The 20979-nt window shown below is 35.2% G+C and overlaps 1 protein-coding gene across 1 annotated transcript in view; it reads left to right on the top strand.

The window, feature by feature from the left end:
* Nucleotides 1-1453: 1453 nt before the first annotated feature.
* The window catches only part of LOC112023297 (mediator of RNA polymerase II transcription subunit 23), a gene marked incomplete in the record, with an annotated part of 42861 nt that continues 23335 nt past the window's right edge, over nt 1454-20979 (top strand). The window contains 9 exon segments of the mRNA XM_065760067.1: nt 1454-1667; nt 1775-1818; nt 2932-3031; nt 3167-4150; nt 7616-7847; nt 8567-8784; nt 9299-9506; nt 16436-16716; nt 17235-17318. Of these exon segments, the coding sequence (XP_065616139.1) occupies nt 1530-1667; nt 1775-1818; nt 2932-3031; nt 3167-4150; nt 7616-7847; nt 8567-8784; nt 9299-9506; nt 16436-16716; nt 17235-17318 (2289 nt within the window).

Genomic DNA, 20979 nt, shown 5'->3' on the forward strand with positions numbered 1-20979 from the left:
CAATACCTTGGTTCTGTCTAATACCCAGGTATAATGGTGTGAATAGTTTTACCATAGGCTTGGGTCCGAGGACCATGCAATACCTTGGTTCTGTCTACCACTTCTATTTTTCTGTAAGTATCTAGTTTCTCCATAGGTTTGAGTTCGAGGACCATGCAATACCTTGGTTCTATCTAGTACCCAAGTATAATGGTGTGAATAGTTTTACCATAGGCTTGGGTCCGAGGACCATGCAATACCTTGGTTCTGTCTACCACTTCTATTTTTCTGTAAGTATCTAGTTTCCCCATAGGTTTGAGTCCGAGGACCATGCAATACCTTGGTTCTGTCTAGTACCCAGGTATAATGGTGTNTGAGCTTGGAGCTTGGAGCTTGGGTCTGGACCGGATCGGAGAGTGAGTGTGAGAGAGCTTGGAGAGTGATGTTGCTGTGTGAGAGAACTTGGAGAGTGGAGAGAAAATTTTCCGGAAATTGGTTTAAGGTAAAATAGAGGGTGAAATGAATTTCCACCAGCAGGGGCCTCTTTTTCGGTCAAAGGGGAAATGGGTTTCCGTTGACCCAATTTTCCTAAGCAGCCAAACGCATCAATTTTACGGAAATTGATTTCCGGAAGTGGTTTGAAGTTGAAACAAACACAGCCTAAATAACAATTTTGATTTGGTTAGAGTTTTACAATTGCTAGGGTAAATTCCATTAGCATACTTTGAGATTTGGGCTAATGTTTACTAGATTCAAGATTTTTCAAAACTTACCAATTTGGTCCCTAAAGCTAACTTAATCAATAAAAATTGTAAGGTCAGTTAGTCATTTTTCTCAACTGTCTTAGCAACTAAGTTTACTTTAAGGATCAAATTGGTCGGTTTTGAATAGTCTTGAAGTTGATTTATATTATCCCAAACCTTAGGGTGTATGAATGGAATTTACCCATTTTGTTAATTTTTATTACTTTTATTGAAATTGGGAGAAATTTTTTTTTTTTTTTTTGTTTGAGAAATGAAATTGGGAGAAAATCTAATTGATGAAAAACAGCATAACGAAATCTTATTCCATCAAATTGAGGTTTATATAGGTAACCCGAAAATAGAGAGAAAATGAAAATAACTTTTTTTTTTTTTGATGGAGCAAATGAAAATAACTATAACTAAAAAATGACTGCCTTCTCCAGTCCACTAACAACTAACTTAAGTGGCACGTGGCTTGCACATGGACAGCAACTAGGCATTAAACAACGAACTAAACGACCTGTAGTTATACACTACTTATTACAAAATAGTAAAAACGACTTGTCGTATAGCAGCTACAGGTCATCACTCTAAAGCATTTCTACGGGCCAGTGGTCACTAGACTCACTTCTTTTCTTTCTTCCAAAACAAATTCGGAGCCCCGAGCCCGAACCCGAATCCGGCAGTCCACCCACCCTCTCAAAATTTGACTGGTCCCCAGTCATTCAAAAACATTCTGCACTTTCTTTCCGAACTTCACAGACACACACTTCACATTTCTCTCTCTCTTTTCCTCCATGAGTGAAAATGGATCAAACCCAAAACCAAGCTCAGAGATCAGCTCCGACTGTGGCTCCAGCCTCAGCCTCCTCCTCAGCTTCTCGTGCCTACCAGTTCCACCCTGCTCGCGCTGCTATCGTCGATCTCTTCAACCTCTACTTAGGCGTATTCACTCTCTTCCAATTCTCATCCCTTCTTTTTCTTCTTCTTCTTCTTCTTCTTCTTCTTCTTAATTAATTAACTAAAATATTGTGTGTTTCTTAATTTTTCAGAGAAGTAGTCGCCAGAAACCCGAAGATTCTATTCGAGAACCTCCGTAAGTACATACATATCTATGCGTTTGTGTTTCTTTTTCTGTATTGAAACTGTTTTTTTAGGGTTGAGTTGCGTGAGGCAGTGTTAATTTGTTCATATTATTAGCTTCTCTTGTCTGAATTTAGGTTTTTAGGCTCTACTCATTGAAAGACAGATGAAATTGCGTTGTTTATTTCATCCTAAGTTGAGAAGATCCATTTTTTAGTTAGTCTTTCTAATGAAGCAACGGAAAATTTAACGACAATGCTAAATAGGTATGAATTGAAACTGGTTAGGCTAAGGCAATTTTGTTTGAACTTCCTAATCAATGAATTTCTCACTGATATGATATATAACTCCGCCCTTGTCTGTGCTTAGTGTCGTATATTTGTTCATGGAGGTTCCAAGCCCGGGAAAAACGAAGAGGGTTGTAGTAGGTTGACAGCCAGCGTAAAATTTAGTCACTAATGAATGAAAAAGATATTGTTTCATTAATTTTCTGTAGTGATGCATACAAAGTAAGTTGTGCTTCTAGGAGTGCGAGTATTTCCTCGAACTTTGCTTTTTTACATCCTCTACATACTAAGCATGCCTTGCCAGTCTGTGTGCTACCAAATTTCCTTTCTTACTTACATGGGATATATGGCAGTTTCTGAAAGTATTAAGAGTCTTTCTTTCTTCATCTAGGATATAACCTACCTTTAAAACGACACAAAGCTCCCACATGAACCCCTTTTTTTTGAGTTGCTTTCTTAAAAATCCACTATTATGATACTTTTTTACAGTAATTTGCAGTGGCAAGTGAAACCAGTAGTTGAGATGTCCTTATTTTATAATGTGAGTTTGGCTATACAAATATTTGTTCAATCCAGCTATAAAAGACTCAAAATTATCTGTAAATAAGATAAGCTTTGACAAATTTAGATGCAGAAGGAAAGCCTAATAAAAGAACAGTTTGATTCATAGATGTATCAAAATATTTGGCATATTTTGTGTTGTGAGTATATTCTACCGTAACTGTTCAAACCTTGAATAGGTGCGATAAGAATTACAAAGTTCTGGAATTGCTAGGATTCTTTGATTAGCTGTTTGCTCTCTTAGTCTTCTAATCGTCGTCTAAATAACCAATCTTCAGGAACAAGACACAAAAGCGTGTGCTTGCACTAAACAGGGAGCTTCCTCCTCGGAATGAGCAGTTCCTCTTAGATTTTGAACAACTTCAAAGCCAGTTTTCTGTGAGTTTCTGAATTTTAATTATTCTTTTTGCATCATATGTCTTCATTCATTAGTTTTTATTTTTATTTTTTGGTTTCATTCGACTTAATTGTGCCATTGTGCTTCTGTGTATTGATGCTGGTCATGTTTTTCAGGACCAAGAGCAATTGCGTGCTGTGACAGAATCTATTCTTATATCTCTGGTTGTGCAGTGTAGTGGTCATGCACCACGGGCTGAATTTCTTCTCTTTGCTTTACGGAGCTTGTGTAGTATAGGTTACATTAACTGGGATACTCTTTTGCCATCCCTTCTTTCATCGATCTCCTCTGCAGAAATGACAATGGGTCAGGGGAGTCAAGTGATGCCTGCTGTTTCATCTACAAGTTTATCACAGTCTGGGATGCTTCCACCTTCAAGCTCAATTCCCAATTCTTCTAATTTTCAGTCTTCAAATCCGGCATCTCCATTACCTTCAGTTCATGGTATTGGGTCCCCTGCCCAATCAACGACTGAACCACCATCATGTGCAACTCTGTCACCAGCCAAATCATCTGATATTTCCTGTAATGGACAGCAATCTACAGCCAGAGTAAATTCATCTATAAGAGATAATGCTGTAAGCAGTCTACGCCAGCTGTGTTGCAAGATTATTTTGGCTGGTCTTGAATTTAATTTAAAACCAGTGACTCATGCAGAAATTTTCTACCACATGCTGAATTGGCTGGTTAATTGGGATCAAAGACAACAGGGGATTGATGAATCTGATGCAGTGAAATCTTGGAGACCTGACAAGGCTCTTATTGAATGGCTGCACAGTTGTTTGGATGTGATTTGGCTTTTGGTTGAAGAGGATAAATGCCGGGTACCCTTCTATGAATTATTGCGGAGTGGTGTGCAGTTCATAGAAAACATACCTGATGATGAGGCCTTATTTACACTTATCTTAGAGATCCATCGGAGGCGAGATATGATGGCTATGCACATGCAAATGCTAGATCAACACTTGCATTGCCCTACATTTGGTACTCATCGGATTCTGTCTCAAACAGCTCCTAATATTGCAGGCGAAGCAGTAGCAAACATGCGATATTCGCCAATCACATATCCAAGTGTACTTGGAGAACCATTGCATGGAGAGGTGAGACATTTTCCTTGATTTCATTATCAGAATCCAACGTTTCATGCAAATGAAACATTATATAATCTTTGGAATATCATAAACATGTTCTTGGTGGTTTAATGGCCTTTGTAAGTGTGTAGTGCAAATTCTTGAATTGTTTTGTGTGATTGGTTCTACTTCAATTCGATTGCTTACTGTCATAAGTTCTAATTTAAGAGGGCCTGCCACAAGTCACAGCATTTTTGTTGTTTACTGATTTATTTTCTTTTATTTTAAAATCCACAAAAGAAATGATGATTTTGTCATTTTTATTAACAATTATTGTTATTATTTGATTATTCTCTATCCACTGACAAATATGCGAACTGCTACTTGAGTGATAATGTTGCTGCATAGATAGTAATACAGTTGAAATTTGTAAGCTACGCCGTGTTTGAGAGAAACTTTAGCTGTGTGGATTCAACTTATGAGATAGAAAGGGTTTAATAACATATTAGAGGTAATTTTTGCTATTATGGAATTTGAATGAAAATGACCTGCAAAGCATAAAGTAGACTGGATGAAAATCATATGAGTATTCTTTCCCCAAGTTGTGGGATAAATTTTTTTTTTTTTTTTGATAGGTAATAACAGACTTTATTGATAATAAAAGTACAATGAATTTACGATAGTAAACTCATTGCACTGAAAAGAATACAAATCAATCAAAAGAGAGACTAACAGAATTAAGAAATTCAAACAAAGAATGACAATGCGTAAACCCCCAAATACGAGACCACTCAAACAAAGTCCTAAGTAGCAAAGACTTCACACAGTTTACAAGTCTCTCAGTTTCCTCAAAAGTTCGGGCATTGCACTCGTTCCAAATTAACCACATAAGACACGCTGGAACCATATTCCACACATTTGAAGTATGACTTCCCAACCAATTCCACCATGCAGAGAGAAGAGAAACAACACTCTTCGGCGTCACCCGCTGAACCCCAAACAAACGAAGGACTTCACTCCACAAGGTATGAGCATACTTACAATGGATCAATAAGTGATCCACAGTTTCCTCTTCACATAGACAAAGGCAGCACCAATTAACAAGAGGTAACTTCTTCTTAACAAGGTTGTCTATCGTAAGAATCCCACCCCTAGCAGCTGTCCATAAGAAGAAAGCCACCCTTTTAGGTACCTTAACACACCAAATACTCTTCCAAGGAAAAGACACCATCGGGGCTGCTTACAAATGGCCACTTGCTCCCTGTTATCAGTTTATTTGTAAAATAAGGGGAAAAAAAAAGCTGCTTGGTGACGTAGGACAAGTGAAAACAAACAAAATCTGATTTAAATATCCTGGGGCAGATCTGGTAGCACTTGGGCAACTTAGATTTTTAGGAATTAGGGTTAGGTTTTGGTGGGGAATGGCTGGAAAATTATGAGGGCTGTAGGGTTTCCAATGGGGGAAAGGAATAGAAGGGTTTGGGGATGAAACAAAGGTGAAAAGTCAGAATTTGGGTTGCTGTGAACAGTAGCTGTACATAGACTTCCTAAGCATCACATCTTGGATAGGGTTGCATCACACAAACCAATAAAAGCTTCATAGCTTCTCTAAAAATCTGAAAATTTTATGCATTACAACCCTTTAAGTAGGAGTGTAATACCCATTCCTAGTTGAAATAGGATTTCTTAAAACCCTAATAAAACTTGGGCTTGGATTCCTTAAGCTTTTACTACTAAGCTCAACTAAATAAAAAAAAAAAACTTAAATAAAACCCAAAATAAGACCTAATGGACCATTGGCACAACTCATGTCTATAATTTAGGAAATTACAAAATTGCCCTTGACACAAAATAAAATAAAATATAAAATTGAGATTACACGCATTTTTTTTTTTTTTTTTATAACTAATAAAAATATAGGACAAAGTTTAGTTATATAATTGGTTGTAGCCTAAGGTTAAAACTTTAAAAAATTGACATTACTACATATTTTGAAAATCTATATGTTGAATTGCAGGTTTTTTACACTTTTAATACTTATGTCAAATTTTGTGCCAATCAGATGATATTTATTATATGATTTATAAGCTTATATTTTATGCATTAAACTACAAAAACTTGCAATTTAAATAATTTATTGATAATATAACTATTGATATTTAATTTTCTAGAAATTTTGCAAGTATGAAGGATATAAGAAGAAAATGTAATTCAATGGTAGATTTGTCAAAAATTACCTCCAATAAAAAGATTTTGAGTAAGGTTGTAGCCTTAGACTACAACTAATCTTGTAGCTAAATTTTGTCCAAATATATATATAAGAAAAAAGAAGTCACCCAAGTATACAAGAAATATAGTGGAGTGGAACAATTAGTTACAAAAATTGCATAGATATAATAAATCAACAATAGAAAAGAAAAAAAGATTCCTCAAGGGAGTTAGCCAGTCCAATAAAGTTCGGAAAAAGAATAACTTGAGAGCAGGCATAGAGTGCTTGATATCTTCAAAACATCTACTATTTGTTCCCTCCAAATGCACCACATCAAACAGTGTGGGATAATCATCCAAATGTAACCATTTCAGATAATCATCCAAATGTGACCATTTTGATGATGACAAAAAAAGTGACCTTGCTTGCAAGCTAGGAGCTCAACTACAGATTTTGGCATCACCTGGAAAACTCCAAACAAACCAAAAATCATGGACCACAAATTTGAAATGATGGGGTAATGTAGCAAAAGGTGGCCAACAGATCCACCATTACATTTACACATATAACACCAATTTATGATCTTTATCTTTCTCTTCATTAAGTTGTCAACAGTCAAAATATACCCAAAGCTGTAGTCTATACAAAGAAAGCTACTCTCAAAGGGACCTTGGATCTCCAAATGATGTTCCAAGGGAAGAGATGATCAGTAGTAGCAGTATCAGTATCAGAGTCCAAAGGTTGGTAATAAACACCTACCTTGAAGCCCTTTTTCTTATCCGCTTTCTAGCACATCTTATACTCTCCATTCCCTTTAATTTCCGAATCATAAATGGTAGTCATGAAAGTCATCAAGGACTCCAATTCCCAATCTTGTTTTGCCCGCACAAAGTGTGGAGATCCTAGTGAAGAACCCCATTGGTGAAATGCATAAAATCTGCCACATTGGCATCTTTATTGCGGCTAAGTCTAAATAACTTGGGGTAACAACAGCAAGAGAAGTCTGCCCACACCATTGATCTTGCCAAAATTTCACCCGTGTTAAAACTGAGATTACATGCATCTAGTCCACTCCTGTTGCATTTATGTACAAATATATAAATATGCATGCGTGTGTATATGTATGTAGTTATGCCTCTACGTGCGTGAATGTGTGTCTTGCAGTTTTATTTGGATTAGAATCAGCTGCGGTTGCTTAAACTAGCTTCTTTTCATTGGAATAGGATCTTTCAATGTCTATTCAGAAGGGAAGTTTGGACTAAATTAGTTTCTTTTCATTGGAATAGGATCTTGCAATGTCTATTCAGAAGGGAAGTTTGGACTGGGAGAGAGCTTTGCGTTGTATAAGGCATGCTCTTCGCACTACTCCATCACCTGATTGGTGGAAGCGTGTGCTTCTTGTGGCTCCATCCTATAAGAGTCCTCAACCGCCAACTCCTGGTGCTGTTTTTACTTCTGAAATGATTTGTGAGGCAACTATTGATAGAATTATTGAACTATTGAAGTTGACAAACTCAGGCAATCATCTCTTCCTTAATTTTCTGATTATTGAATTGTATTCCAAGTTAAAATGCCAATTCACTTTCCCATTGCTTACTTTAATTGAGGGAGTTTGTAGTACTTTTTCTATCTTTAAAAATGCAATAATTTGATCCTAAGTTTTTTTAAAAATATTTTTTTAATGCTTTTAAGAGTGCCAATATTATTGCCTTTTGGACATAAGGATAAATTGCTTAGCTCATTAGGGGTGAAAAGCCCCTGGAAACCCGGTAAATGGTTTTGGCGGGTGTGGTTAGTTACCCATAGTAGTTTGATTAATAGTGAGGATTGTTGTACAATATGCTGTGCAATGTGCAACTAATCTGAGTGAAGTTCTCCTATGAAAAAAAAAAGTCAGTATTAAAAAAATAAAAATGAAATTGCAGTGCTGTAATATACATCTTGGTTATTGGTGGGAGTGGACTTGCTGAGGTCATGTGAAGGATACTAGTTACATTCAAGCAATCAAAATTTACTAGTCATGTTAGTCATTTTAGCCTATTTTTTGCAAGTGGCTTTCTATATGCTTGACTTCATATCCTATTTTACTATATGCTTGTTTTCATGTCCTCTTTTCTTTTTTACTTGCATGTTTTGTTCATTGTGGCTGTTTGAATGATGACTAATCATGGGCAATTTCTGGAAGTATATTTTTTGTAAGCTAAAATCTTGTACATTTTTTTTCTTGATTTTACCAGAGATAAATTGCTGGCAGGAGTGGCTTATCCTTTCAGATATCTTCTTTTTTCTTACAAAAAGTGGGTGTATTGACTTTGTTGATTTTGTGGACAAGCTACTTTCACGGGTTACAGAGGGTGATCCACACATTCTTAAGACAAATCACGTTACTTTGCTGCTTGCACAAGTTATAAGGGCTGAGCTTGTGATGAATGCTTTGAATTCAGATCCTAGAAAGGTTGTTTCTTAACTGTAAAAATTCATTGCCTTTCTACTGTGTTGATATTCTTGGCACCTTCACTACTGATACAACATCTTTAAAAGCATTGATAATTCTTTTGTTTTCTTGTCTAAGGTGTATTGTTTAGCTATATTAATCTTTCTGCGGGTGGGATGGGGTGGGCATTTTGTCTGTTGGACAACGTGTGTCTCTAAACATGTTTGGAGCTATTTTTTCCAATTCATTATGTTGCAAATTATAAGACAATCCATGTGTATTATTTAATCAAGCCGCATGACTCATTAAAAAGGTCATGCGATTAAAATTACACATGGATGGTCTTTTTAATTGCCACATAGTAGGTTGAAGCAAGATCACTCTAAATATGTTTGGAGCCAAACCTTTTCCTTATGTGTAATCCTATGTTGCAGAAATTTAGGTTTCTCTTTAAATTTTTTGATGATTCTTTTGGTGTTGAGCACATTAATCAAGTTGATATCCTGTATCTGAGGCATTTTGTTCCTGCTGGCAGGTGGAAACAACCAGAAAACTAATATCATTTCATCGAGAAGAAAGAAGCCCTGATCCTAATAATCCTCAAAGTATCCTGCTTGATTTTATAAGTAGTTGTCAGAATTTACGTATTTGGTCACTAAACACAGCCACCAGGGATTATTTGAATAATGAACAGCTCCAGAAGGGAAAGCAAATAGATGAATGGTGGAGGCAAGCAAGCAAAGGTACATTTTATTCCTGTCGTTTCATGGAGTTTAGTTTATTTTCCTTGACCACATGGTTACTGCTGCTGATGAAATGAAAAAATGTTATCTGATTGTGCTGTATGCTTATTTGTTGAGTCGGTGTATGGTATAAGTGTTTGCGTTACAATTGCTGCTACTTTGGATATGCAGGACACTTCTCCCTTTGTTACCGGAACCTTATGACCATATGAGTGTCACTCCCCCTTATATAACTACTGTCAAATGAGTCTTTACACGTATATGAGCTTGTGGTACCTTTTTTTCTTTTTTTGGAGAAAAGCTTGTGGTACTTTATCAGTCCAATTTATTTATTTATTTTTTAATTAATATTTTTAGAAAAATCAAATCAAAGACATTTTGATCATGACATCAATGTAACGACTAACGAGGGTTTAGTATGGTAATTTCTTGTTCTATTTCTGAAATTGAAAAATGAATTATCAACCTTTAACGTTTGTTTTAAAATTGTCCTTATTCTTTATAATGTCCCATAAAAGTCCTTATCATCATCTAATAGATGAAAAAAGTTAAAGTAGCAAACGAAATTCATGAAATCAAGGTCACTTTGATGATGTGTCACGTTAGTAATTTTCCATCCATTAGATGAGGATGAGGTCCTGTTTATACAATTTTGAAAGTATAGGGACTAAAGTAAAACATTTTAAGTATAAGGAATATTTTTAACAAATGTCAAAGGTTAAGGGCCAAATATGCAATTTAACCTTTTATTTTTATTTTTATTTGGGACAAAGTCTTTTGTTGTTGTTGTTGTTGTTAAGTTTTCAATTGTTTGTCAATGCTTGATTGAGACTCAAAATGTTACATTCATTATAGTACTTGAAGAAATAGCAGATTTAATGTTAAGAATGATAGTAATTGAAAGAATAAGAGATATTTAAAATAATTACAAGAAAATTATGTTGATTTTTTTGCACATACCTATAGCAAACTAGAATATATATGCTAATTGAAGTTTACAAAGATGATAAGTTATCTTAAAAAAATATTGTGTGTGTGTGTGTGTGTATAGACAAGTAATGAAAATTTTATTCAAATTATAAAAATAAGTCACCCAAGTATACATGATGCATACAACTGGGACCAATACAATTAAGCACACAAATTACAAGCATCCACCAAATCATGAACCAAAGAAATAGAACGACTTGCTACGATTGATTGAAATCCATTCCAATAGTATTTTAAAGAAGAAAAGTTTTAGATTTGCTATTGTCCTTTCAGAGTCCTTGAAGCTCTGATTATTTCTCTTGCCAAATGCACCAAATCAAGCAATGAGGAACAGCCATCCAAAAGACACTATTACAATGACATTCAAACTTTCCTTGCCAACACACTAGAAGCTTAATCACAGTTTTCGGCATTACCTAGTGAATGCCAAACAAGAACACCATAGACCACAGCTCAGAAGCAATATGACATTGTAGTAAAATACCAAACAAGAACACCATAGACCACAACTCGGAAGCAATATGACATTGTAGTAAAAGATGGTCTACTGATTTGAAGCAATATGACATTGTGGAAAAGACCAATGCAAATCTATACTTTCCTTTCACATAAATCATCATGTTTTAAAGAAGAAAAATTTTAGATCTCCTACTTTTCTTATCCAAAGCTCCGATTATCTCTCCTGCCAAATGCAACCAAATCAAGCAATGAGGAACAACTATCCAAAAGACACCATTACAATAACGTCCAAACTTTCCTTGCCAACAAACTAGAAGCTCAACCATAGTCTTTAGCATTACCCAGTGAATACCAAACAAGGTGAAGACCATAGATCTTGGCTCGGAAGCAATAGGACATCAATATATATATAAAAGCAGAGACCTTATGTGCAAGTGCATGAGGTTCTGCCAAATGGCGCATTGTATGATATTTTTTCCATTTGGGCTTCCACCTTATCTAAATTTATCATTTATATCAAACTATTAAGTAATGACATATGCATTTATTTTGATGCATTAATAAAATTCAAATAATTTGTATATTATTTGAAATGCTTTGGATAGATATGGATGGATCTAAAAAGTCATGGAAAAGATAGAAATCAAGAAAACTTTTTACTTCTATGCATAAGACTAACTTCAATGCAGAATTGCAAGACTTAAATTCAATGAATATTGAGTAATATGATTATTTGTCTCCACATTTGTCAAATATAAATCCCCATTTCCTTTGGACTTAAAAATCAACCTTCCATAACTTCTCTCACAATATCTTTGGTTCCCTTTCTGAGAGGTACGTTAACTTCTAAAATATTATGTTCGTCTTTCATATTTTGTTTAAATTTTATGTATTTGTTTTTACTGATGTGGCATTGTAATGTGGTTAGGATGGTTTTTCCATATTATGTGCTAATTTAGATTTTGGGTTTTCTGTATGATGCATATACTTGGTAAGGATTTGTAGTATATTTAGTGTTTTGGCTAATTGTAATATTATTGCGTCATTATGGCATTATTGTTTCTTCTGTTGTATTCTAGCAATTTTTATAGCGGATTGATTAAGATATCATTCTTTCAATTTTCACACTATTATAATTAAGGTTTTAGAAAATAAAACTTTTCTTTAATTAAAATATTAATTGGCCTTAATTTTATCTCATATTAGTTCTGAAACTAAAGAAAAACTACTTTCACTAACATAAAAATTATAGGTGTTGATACAGTGGAGATAGAGACTTTAGTGGCATTAGAAATATAGAAATTAACACTATAAAATCTATATATAAAGCATAAATCATACAAGAAAGACACCTAAGAACCACCAGGTTTGTAGGTAACAGTCTGAACGTAATATGGTGTCATTTGTTGGTTTCATGAATTACAAAAAATTTCCCCCAATTTATTTAGTATCAATTTTGTTTTACTAGAAAACTTCATAATTTAATTATGACAAAAAATAATAGTATTCATAAAATCAATGAATCATAAATAATTTTTTACTAAATTTATTAAAATGCACCGCGCATCGCGTGGGATATCCATTAGTTGAGATGATCTATTGATTCCTCATTGCTTTTTCACATATAACTTGGAAAGCATGGACACGGCATTTTGCTTATTGTGCGCACATTGGACACAAACCGAACATAGGGTTGTGCGCACATTGGACGCAAACCGAACATAGGGTACTCATGGGACACGGCTGCACACGTGTCCTAACCACCCCCCCCCTTTTTTTAATTATAGAATATGGCGGCCGGGACACAGGGTATGTCAAAAAAAGAGGGGGAAAAATCTGTAACCTTGCATCTTCATTCTCCATTTTCAGTCTTCCTCAAGCTTCAGTTTCTCCAACGCTATGTCTCTTCATCTTTCATAGCTTTCTTTCTCATTTTTTGTTTTCAAAACTTATATCTTTTTTTTTTTTTTTTTTTGAGAGTTGTGTGACTAATTTATCTTTTTATTTATTATTTTTTTATTTTTTTATAGAGTTGTGTGGTTGTCTGCCTCTTCTGTTTCAATTTAACTTTTAAGTGGCCAGCCGTTGGCCACTTCCCTTCTTCTTTCACCGCGTCTATTTTTTATATATTTTTTTTCAATTCACATATTAGAATGGCACACTCACATAATGGGCTTTAAATATACTTGTGACTTGGGACATGGGCTTAAATATAATTAAGACATGAGCTTAAATTATTAAAGCAGGTAATATTTTAAATTATACACACACACACACACACACACACACACACACAAGACTCTTAGACTTTAATTAAATAAAATATTCATTATTTCTCTTAAATTGACATATGTTTAATATTTTATGAAAAATAAATGCTTAACCATATATAAAAATAAAAATAAAAATATATTTAATATACATATCTCTGCCCCTACTATACACGTGTCCTACTTTTTCAAAAATTGCCGTGTCACCATACTGTATCCGTACCTGTGCTTCCTAGCATATAATTCCATTCCAAAATCCACAATTTCCTTTTTACGATTCCCCACTGCAGCCCAAACTAAGAACACAGCTCTAGAAAGGACTTTATGCTTCCAAATGCTCCTTTAAGGGAGGGATTGATCAAATACATCCATCAAAACCCGATAATGGTTGCTAACCTCAAAACCCCTTCTCTTAGTAGGCATCCAACTTTCCAACACATCTTATTCTCACCAAATCCTTTCAAAGATACTCCATAGATAGCATCTCATAAATTAAAAAAAACCCTAATTCTCAATCCTGAACTTCTTGCAAGAATTTCATATCCCAATAAAGAACACCATTGGGGAACTTCATGAGATCAACAACATAAGCCTCCTTGTCACTACTGATTCTGAATAACTCTAGAAAACACAAACACAAAGGGCTATCCCCCCACCAAACATCATGCCAAAGTTTCACTCTAGATCCATTACCAATCTCAAACTAAATATAGCGAGAAAAGGTAGGCCAACCACCTCTAATAGTCTTCCATAAACTCAGCCCATAAGGATTTGGAATGGAATTAAAGCACCAGCCTCCACCCTCACTTCCGTATTTAACCCTTATCACCCGTCTCCAAAACACACCTTTTCAGTTCCAAATCTCCACAACCATTTTCCCAACAAAGCTTCATTAAAGCATCTCAAACTCCTAATTGCCAAACCTCCGTACTGAAGAGGAGAACATACCTTAGATCAATTGACCAAGTGAAAATTTGAACCATCTCCCATATCACTCCAATGGAAATTCCGTTGGAATTGTTCTATGCGATTTGTGGCGTCCACTGGCATAGGCAATAGGGAAAGGAAATAGGTCAACATGGGAAATAGGGAAGGAAATATGTCAGTAGATTGGATAAAGTACTTTTTAAGTTTTTATAAGAGTAATTCTACCTCCTTTAGACAAGAGATCTACTATTGGATATTGCACATTTCTAAGGGGAAACTTGATCACTTGCAAAATTAAGAAGCAAAATTGATGCAGGGAGCATTAAAATCATCTAAAATTTTATTTTTGAATGTAAAATTAATTTTGTTTTCAAATTTTGAATTTGATTTAATGTTGTTGGTTTTAAGGGATTTGATTAGATGTTTTCCATATTAGTATAATCTGTACAATTTGAATAAGAATAATTTATGATGAGTTGAGAATATATCTCCTCTTTTGTTCTCTTTGTTTGGTGGTGATGCCGAACGCCCTTAGGTGGTGAAGCTTAGGGTTTGCAGGCAGATTCTAGGTGGTGAAGCCTAGGATTTGTTTTGTTGTTCCTTTTGTTCCTTTTTTATCCTTATTTTCCTACCCTTGTTCCACATAAAAATGTTGTCTTGTTCTAGTTTAGAGACCAAGTATAGGGCCATGACTCATACATCATGTGAACTTATGTGGATCAAGCCCCTTCTTGAGCAATTAAGGTTTCATATGTAGTTTCCATGACTATGTGTGCGATAACTAAAAGCAATCCACGTTGCTTCAAATCCTATGTTTCATGAGCAGACTAAGCGTATAGAGTTGGATTGCTATCTTGTTCGAGAAAGAGTGGAAAGCGGTGTTAGTACTACGCCATATGTTTCTATAGGAGCTCAAACCGCTGATATATTTACTAAGCCTTTGTTTAAAACTACATTAGATTTGTTATGTTATAAGTTGGGATTGTATGACGTACATTTGGGGCAAATTAGTCAAAATATATTAAAAATCATTATATAAATAATATATAATTAGGTTTAACCCTACACTAATGTAGGACAAATTAGGGATTTGCCTACGTTTAGTTGTGGTGGGTTTTGGGTTAGGAAAGAAGAAGAATAAGAGAGCAGTTGGGGCTGTGTCAACAGTACCCCATGAATGGTAACCTTAGAAAGAAAGAAGAGAAAGAGAGGGTAGAAAGAAGGAGAAAAAAAAAACAATAAAGGCCAACGTGCCTATTGCCGAAAACACTCAATTTTATTAATCAACTCATGCTACTTCTTTGAATACAAATATGATTCCTTCTAGTATTAGGACTACTAATAAAACCTAATAAATACTTAACTTGGACCCAAAGAAAATAAACCTAAGATACTTAAAACCCTATAAGATTCTAGACTCAAGAAAATGACCAAAATACCCTTAATTCGCAGTAATTGCAGAAATTACAGATTTACCCCTGAATATAAAATTGACCATAACTAATAAAATAAAAGCCCAAATTAAAAACTGTTTTAACCCTAAAAGACTCATACTTAGACATTTGAAAGGGCACGGTTGTCACTTCAATTGGACTTTGCACGAGGACTCAATAAAATAATTCTTGAATAGCGAATTTGCAAAGTAATAGCATATTAATCTTACATGACTTGGGGGTGTACGAATTGTATTTATTTATCTGAATTTTTAGTCTCTGTTTCCTTTAGTTCTTGATTATATTGTATCTATTTCTTGTTCAGAGTGTCACCATTGTGAACATGATGTTCAATTTTTTTCAATAAAAGTCTTATTACGTATAAAAAAAAATACATGACTCCATCATACACACATGATCTTTTTATTGGTCCTCTTGACTTTTAGAATGTCTTGTTGAAGTGGATTGAGTGCCCTAATTCATCTTCATTTTTTTTTTTTGCCATTTCTTTGAGCATGAAATAACTTGGCAATTATATTTATATAAAAAACCGTGGGAGGAATTGTTTATTTGGTTTTATCCACTTCGCTAGATTGTTGTTCTTGCTCGATTTAAAGCTTTACTTCTAATATACATGTTTTACATTTTTCTCTTTATTTTTTTTAATATTGCTTATTAAAAACAAGTCTGATATCCTTATTTTTGGGGCATTTTCTTTAATAGCAAATGGTGAAACTGTTCTTGGATTTCTTTTAACAATGATTCATATCTGCTGCAGAGTGTGTACCAAAATATTTTTAATGGGGTCTGTTCTTGTCCATTTTTTACATGTGTTGGTTTTTCATTTCAGGTGACCGCATTATGGATTACATGAATATGGATGATAGATCAGTTGGGATGTTTTGGGTTGTGTCTTATACCATGGCACAACCAGCTTGTGAAACGGTAATGAATTGGTTAAACTCTGCTGGAGTTACAGAATTGTTACCAGGACCAAATCTACAGTCCAACGAGAGGGTAATGGTTATGCGGGAAGTAAGCCCCTTGCCAATGTCATTATTATCTGGCTTTTCCATGAACCTATGTTTGAAGCTTGCCTTTCAAATGGAAGAAAGTTTATTTGCTGGGCAGGTACGCTAGTTTATATAGGTTCAATTCAATATAATTTTTTTTAATGAGTACTAGAAAATATTCTTAATTGTATTTTAATACTAATCATGTCATATATGCTAAGACTAATCTTCTTAATTACATGTATTTGTATTTGTTTACTAGAAAATCTGCCCAACTTAGATGACTGAAATTGTATTAATATTGTAGAAAAAATTGAGTGAATGAAACTCATTATGTAATAAATCTTACTAAGGGTTTTTCCCCTCATTTCAAGAGGTATAGACTGCCAAAGCATAATAATCAACTCTGGAGCCATCCAAAAATCTATGTGGAAAGGAGAGCCAGCAATATGTAAAGAGTTATTTGATTACTATAATTGCATTGTCTGATATTATGTCCTGGAAACTTATAAAGTATGAATTATAGACTAGATATCACTTTGAACAAGATCTCTATAAATCTGGGAATGTGGTTCAACGAGATCTCTATAAATTTGAAACTATCTTTTGACATTTATGTTTAATATTTCAATGCAGGTTGTGCCTAGCATCGCAATGGTTGAAACATATACTAGATTGCTGCTCATTTCACCTCACTCATTATTTCGTTCACACTTCAGCGTAATTTCTTGTGCTGTTTAAAGGCTTTTTTTTTTTTTATTTTTTTTTTATTATATATATATATATTTTTTATTGCTATGTTATTATTCTCATTTCTTGCAAGTAAGTATGCTCTGTATTAATGCATTCATAATATGTAGAGAGGGAATCAGTTTTCTCCCTTGTTTTCTGGTCTTGAGGCTACAGTGGGCTTCATAATGTAGGCAGCCCCCAATTTTGTTCATTTGGGATTCTGTCTGAAGTGTCTATGTCAACCTGTAAGGGGTTCACCTGTAGCTTGGTTGACATCTTCATATTTGAATTGTTTGGGTGACAAGAAAAAAATGTATAATGGATAAAGCAATGTCTATATATTTGGCATGAATTGGCTCTTACTCTACCATTCTTCTACCCTTCTACACTAGAAAGAGAATGAAAGTCTTTCAAATGTTCATCCTCAGATTTAGATCTTGTCTTTTAACGTGCCAATTATTATTATTATTATTTTTTTTAAAAGGTAATCACAACTCATACATAGATATCGAACTTGTGACCTTACCCTCCAGCCCTTGTTTATTGGGGGAAGAGATGTCATTTGGTCCAAAGATGATAGGCCTGGTGCTTATTTTGGTGTCACGCTATTAACCTAGGAACTTTGATCTTAGCTTTCATATTGTTTTGTCCTCATTCTTGGAGCTATAATTTTTAGTTTTAGCAGCTCATATAAAAAAAAATGCGAACGCTGGGTACTTGAGCTATGAGTTCTTAAACTATTGCTTCAAGATTTACACTCTGCACTTGTACTCCTTTACACTTGCTTTGAAGCTGTTTCCAGGTTAAAGGTGAATTTGGGTAAGTCTGAATTGGTGAATTGGGGATGTTCCAAATTTGGGGGAGCTAGTGACTATTTTGGGTTGTAAACAGTTGAATTTACCAATGTAATACTTAGGTATTTCTTTGTATGCCAAATTCAAAGATGAGACAATTTGGAAATTGGAACACAATTCTGGAGGTGAAGAAAAGATTGGTAGGATTAAGCGACTTTATTTATCTTAGGGGGGAAAATTATGGTAATTAAAAGTACCCTTTCCAACTTACCCGCCTATTTTATCTTTCTGTTTCTTATCCCAATTGAGGTGGCTAGTTGAATAGAAAAGTTACATAGAGATTTCTTATGGAGTGGCTTAGGCGAGGAGTCCAAGATCCATTTAGTGAAAGTGACTAAGATATGTGGGGGGTTGGCCATTAGGAGTTTGAAGAGATTTAATCAAGCTTTTCTCTGTGGTTATAGAGATTAGGTATGGTGCAGATACGTTATGGAGGAGAGTAGTAGGGGAGAAGTATGGTAACATATGGGGTGGTTGGTGCATGAATGTTGTCAAGGGACTTTATGGTTTTAGTTTTAGGAAATTTATAAGTCGAGAGTGGGCTTCTTTTTTTGCAGTACCTTCAGTTTGAGGTGGGAGATGGGACAAAGGTGAAATCCTGTTATGATTTATGGTATGGCGAATTTCAGTTGAAGGTGGCATACTCAAAACTGTTTTCCATTACATGAACATGGAAGCTGTAGTAGCAGATCTTAAAAAGTTTGGCAATGGCTTTCTTCATTTGGATCTTAATTTCGCAAGAATTGTGCATGATTGGGAGTTGGAGTCATTGTTGTCATTTATGAATGTAATTTATTCCATTTCAATGAGGGGAAATGGGGAGGATAAGTTTTGTTGGATGCCATCTAAGAGAAGTGGTTTTAAGGTCAAAAGCTATTGTCAAACTTTAATTTCAATTGAAGATGCAAATTTTCTTTGGAAAGGTATTTAGAAGACCAAAGTGCCACCGCGAGTCGCATTATTTTCATGGATTGTAGAGTTGTGGAAAATCTTGACAATCAATAATTTGAGAAAGAGAAATCTTATTTTGATAGATTGATGTTGTGTGTAAAAGAAGTGGTGGGACTGTGTCGCCCCAACTCATCATTGGCATGATATTGTTTGCTTTGAGTTGTCCCCCACGGTTTAAAAGGATTTATACCAATTAGAGTTTAAGACCTCCATATAAGGCGCATGACCCCCTTACCTAGGTAATGTGGACTTATTTAAGATTTGGTTCTCCCTCACCTTACCCACGTCTTTTGGACTTTTGGTCCCCATTAAGGGCCATGTGTCCCCATGTGGGACCCACACATCATCTTGTCGCGTAGGGGTCGGCTCTGAAACCATTTTATTGTGGGGACCCAAATGTCTAAAAGACCTCTTAAGTGGGGTGAGGTGAGGGAGAACCAAATCTTGACTAAGTTGCACATCGCCTAGGTGCGGGGGGAGGTCTTACGCCTTATAGATAATCTACTCTTCCATTGTTCTTTGGCTCAAGAGTTGTGGACTTTGGTCTTCAATCTGTTTTGGGTTCAGTGGGTTATTCCAAAAAACATACTAGTGTTGGTTTGTGAGCAAGGGCGGCTAGGACAACGTCAACGTATAGAAATTTGGAGGGCAGTTCCCAATTGCATAATATGTTGTCTTTTGGCATTCTTCATTGGGATTTGAATTTCTCAAAAACTGTGCATGATCTTTTATGGATGTAATTTCTTCTATTCCAGTGAGGGGGAATGGGGTGGCTAAGCTTTGTTGGAATCCTTCTAAGGGAAGGGGTTTTGAGGTCAAAAGCTATTAGCGAACTTTAATTTCTACAGAAGACATGAATTTTCCTTGGAAAGATATCTGGAAGAGCAAAGTTCCACCTAGAGTTGCATTCTTTACATGGACTGCAACATTGGGGAAAATCTTGACAATTGATAATTGAGAAAGAGAAATCTTATTGAACACTTTTAATGTGTGAGTGTGACTTTAGGAGTAAGTGCAGTTGTGAATTAATTAAACACCTGTTACTGCACTGTCCTATGGCTAGAAAGCTGTGATCTTTTGCATTTAAAACTTTTGGAGTAATTTGGGTGTTGCCAAACCAGGTGATTGATATGTTGACTGCTTGCAGAGGGTTCTTTGGATGTCACTGAAACAGGGTTGTGTAGCAAGCTACTCCACATTGCAATATGTAGACCATAGGGAGAGAGAGAAATTGTTGAACTTTTGAGGACGAAGAGCATTATATGCAGGATATTAAGAATAGTTTTGTGATCTTTGTTTGAATATTGTACTTCGATTGGGGGGGGGGGGGGGGGGGTTCATGTGGTTCTCTTGTTGATTTTTTGGACTTAATGAGTTTCCCTTTGTAATTCTTTAAGGGCGCTTGCATTTGAGTGTACCTTTTTGTAATAAATTATTCTCTTAATTATCATAAAAGAAAAGGTGAATCTACTAGCGTGGGTTTGCTTTAAAACTCTATTGATGGGGATGTGATTGGTTTTCCTTGGATAAGCATTTGGAATGTTAAGGTTCCTGGAAAGGTTGCTTTCTTTGCAGGGACGGTAGCGCTGGATTACATTATAATAGTGAATCTCTACAGAAGCGGAACATATTGATTATCGATTGAAGTTGCGTGCGCAAGAATAGCAGGGAATTAGTCGAGCACCTTCTACCTCATTGTACTGTGACAAGTTATTTGGTTGTTTGTGTTCACTTTCTTTGAAGTTTCATGGCTTATGTAGAAGACAGTGGTTCAGATGCTAATCTATTGGAAATGGAGATCTCATTGTCACAGAAGCTCTAAAGCTTGGAATGATGTTCCATTT

The sequence above is a fragment of the Quercus suber genome, unplaced genomic scaffold (assembly GCF_002906115.3).
Source record: "Quercus suber isolate HL8 unplaced genomic scaffold, Cork oak 2.0 scaffold_352, whole genome shotgun sequence".
Classification (NCBI taxonomy): domain Eukaryota; kingdom Viridiplantae; phylum Streptophyta; class Magnoliopsida; order Fagales; family Fagaceae; genus Quercus; species Quercus suber.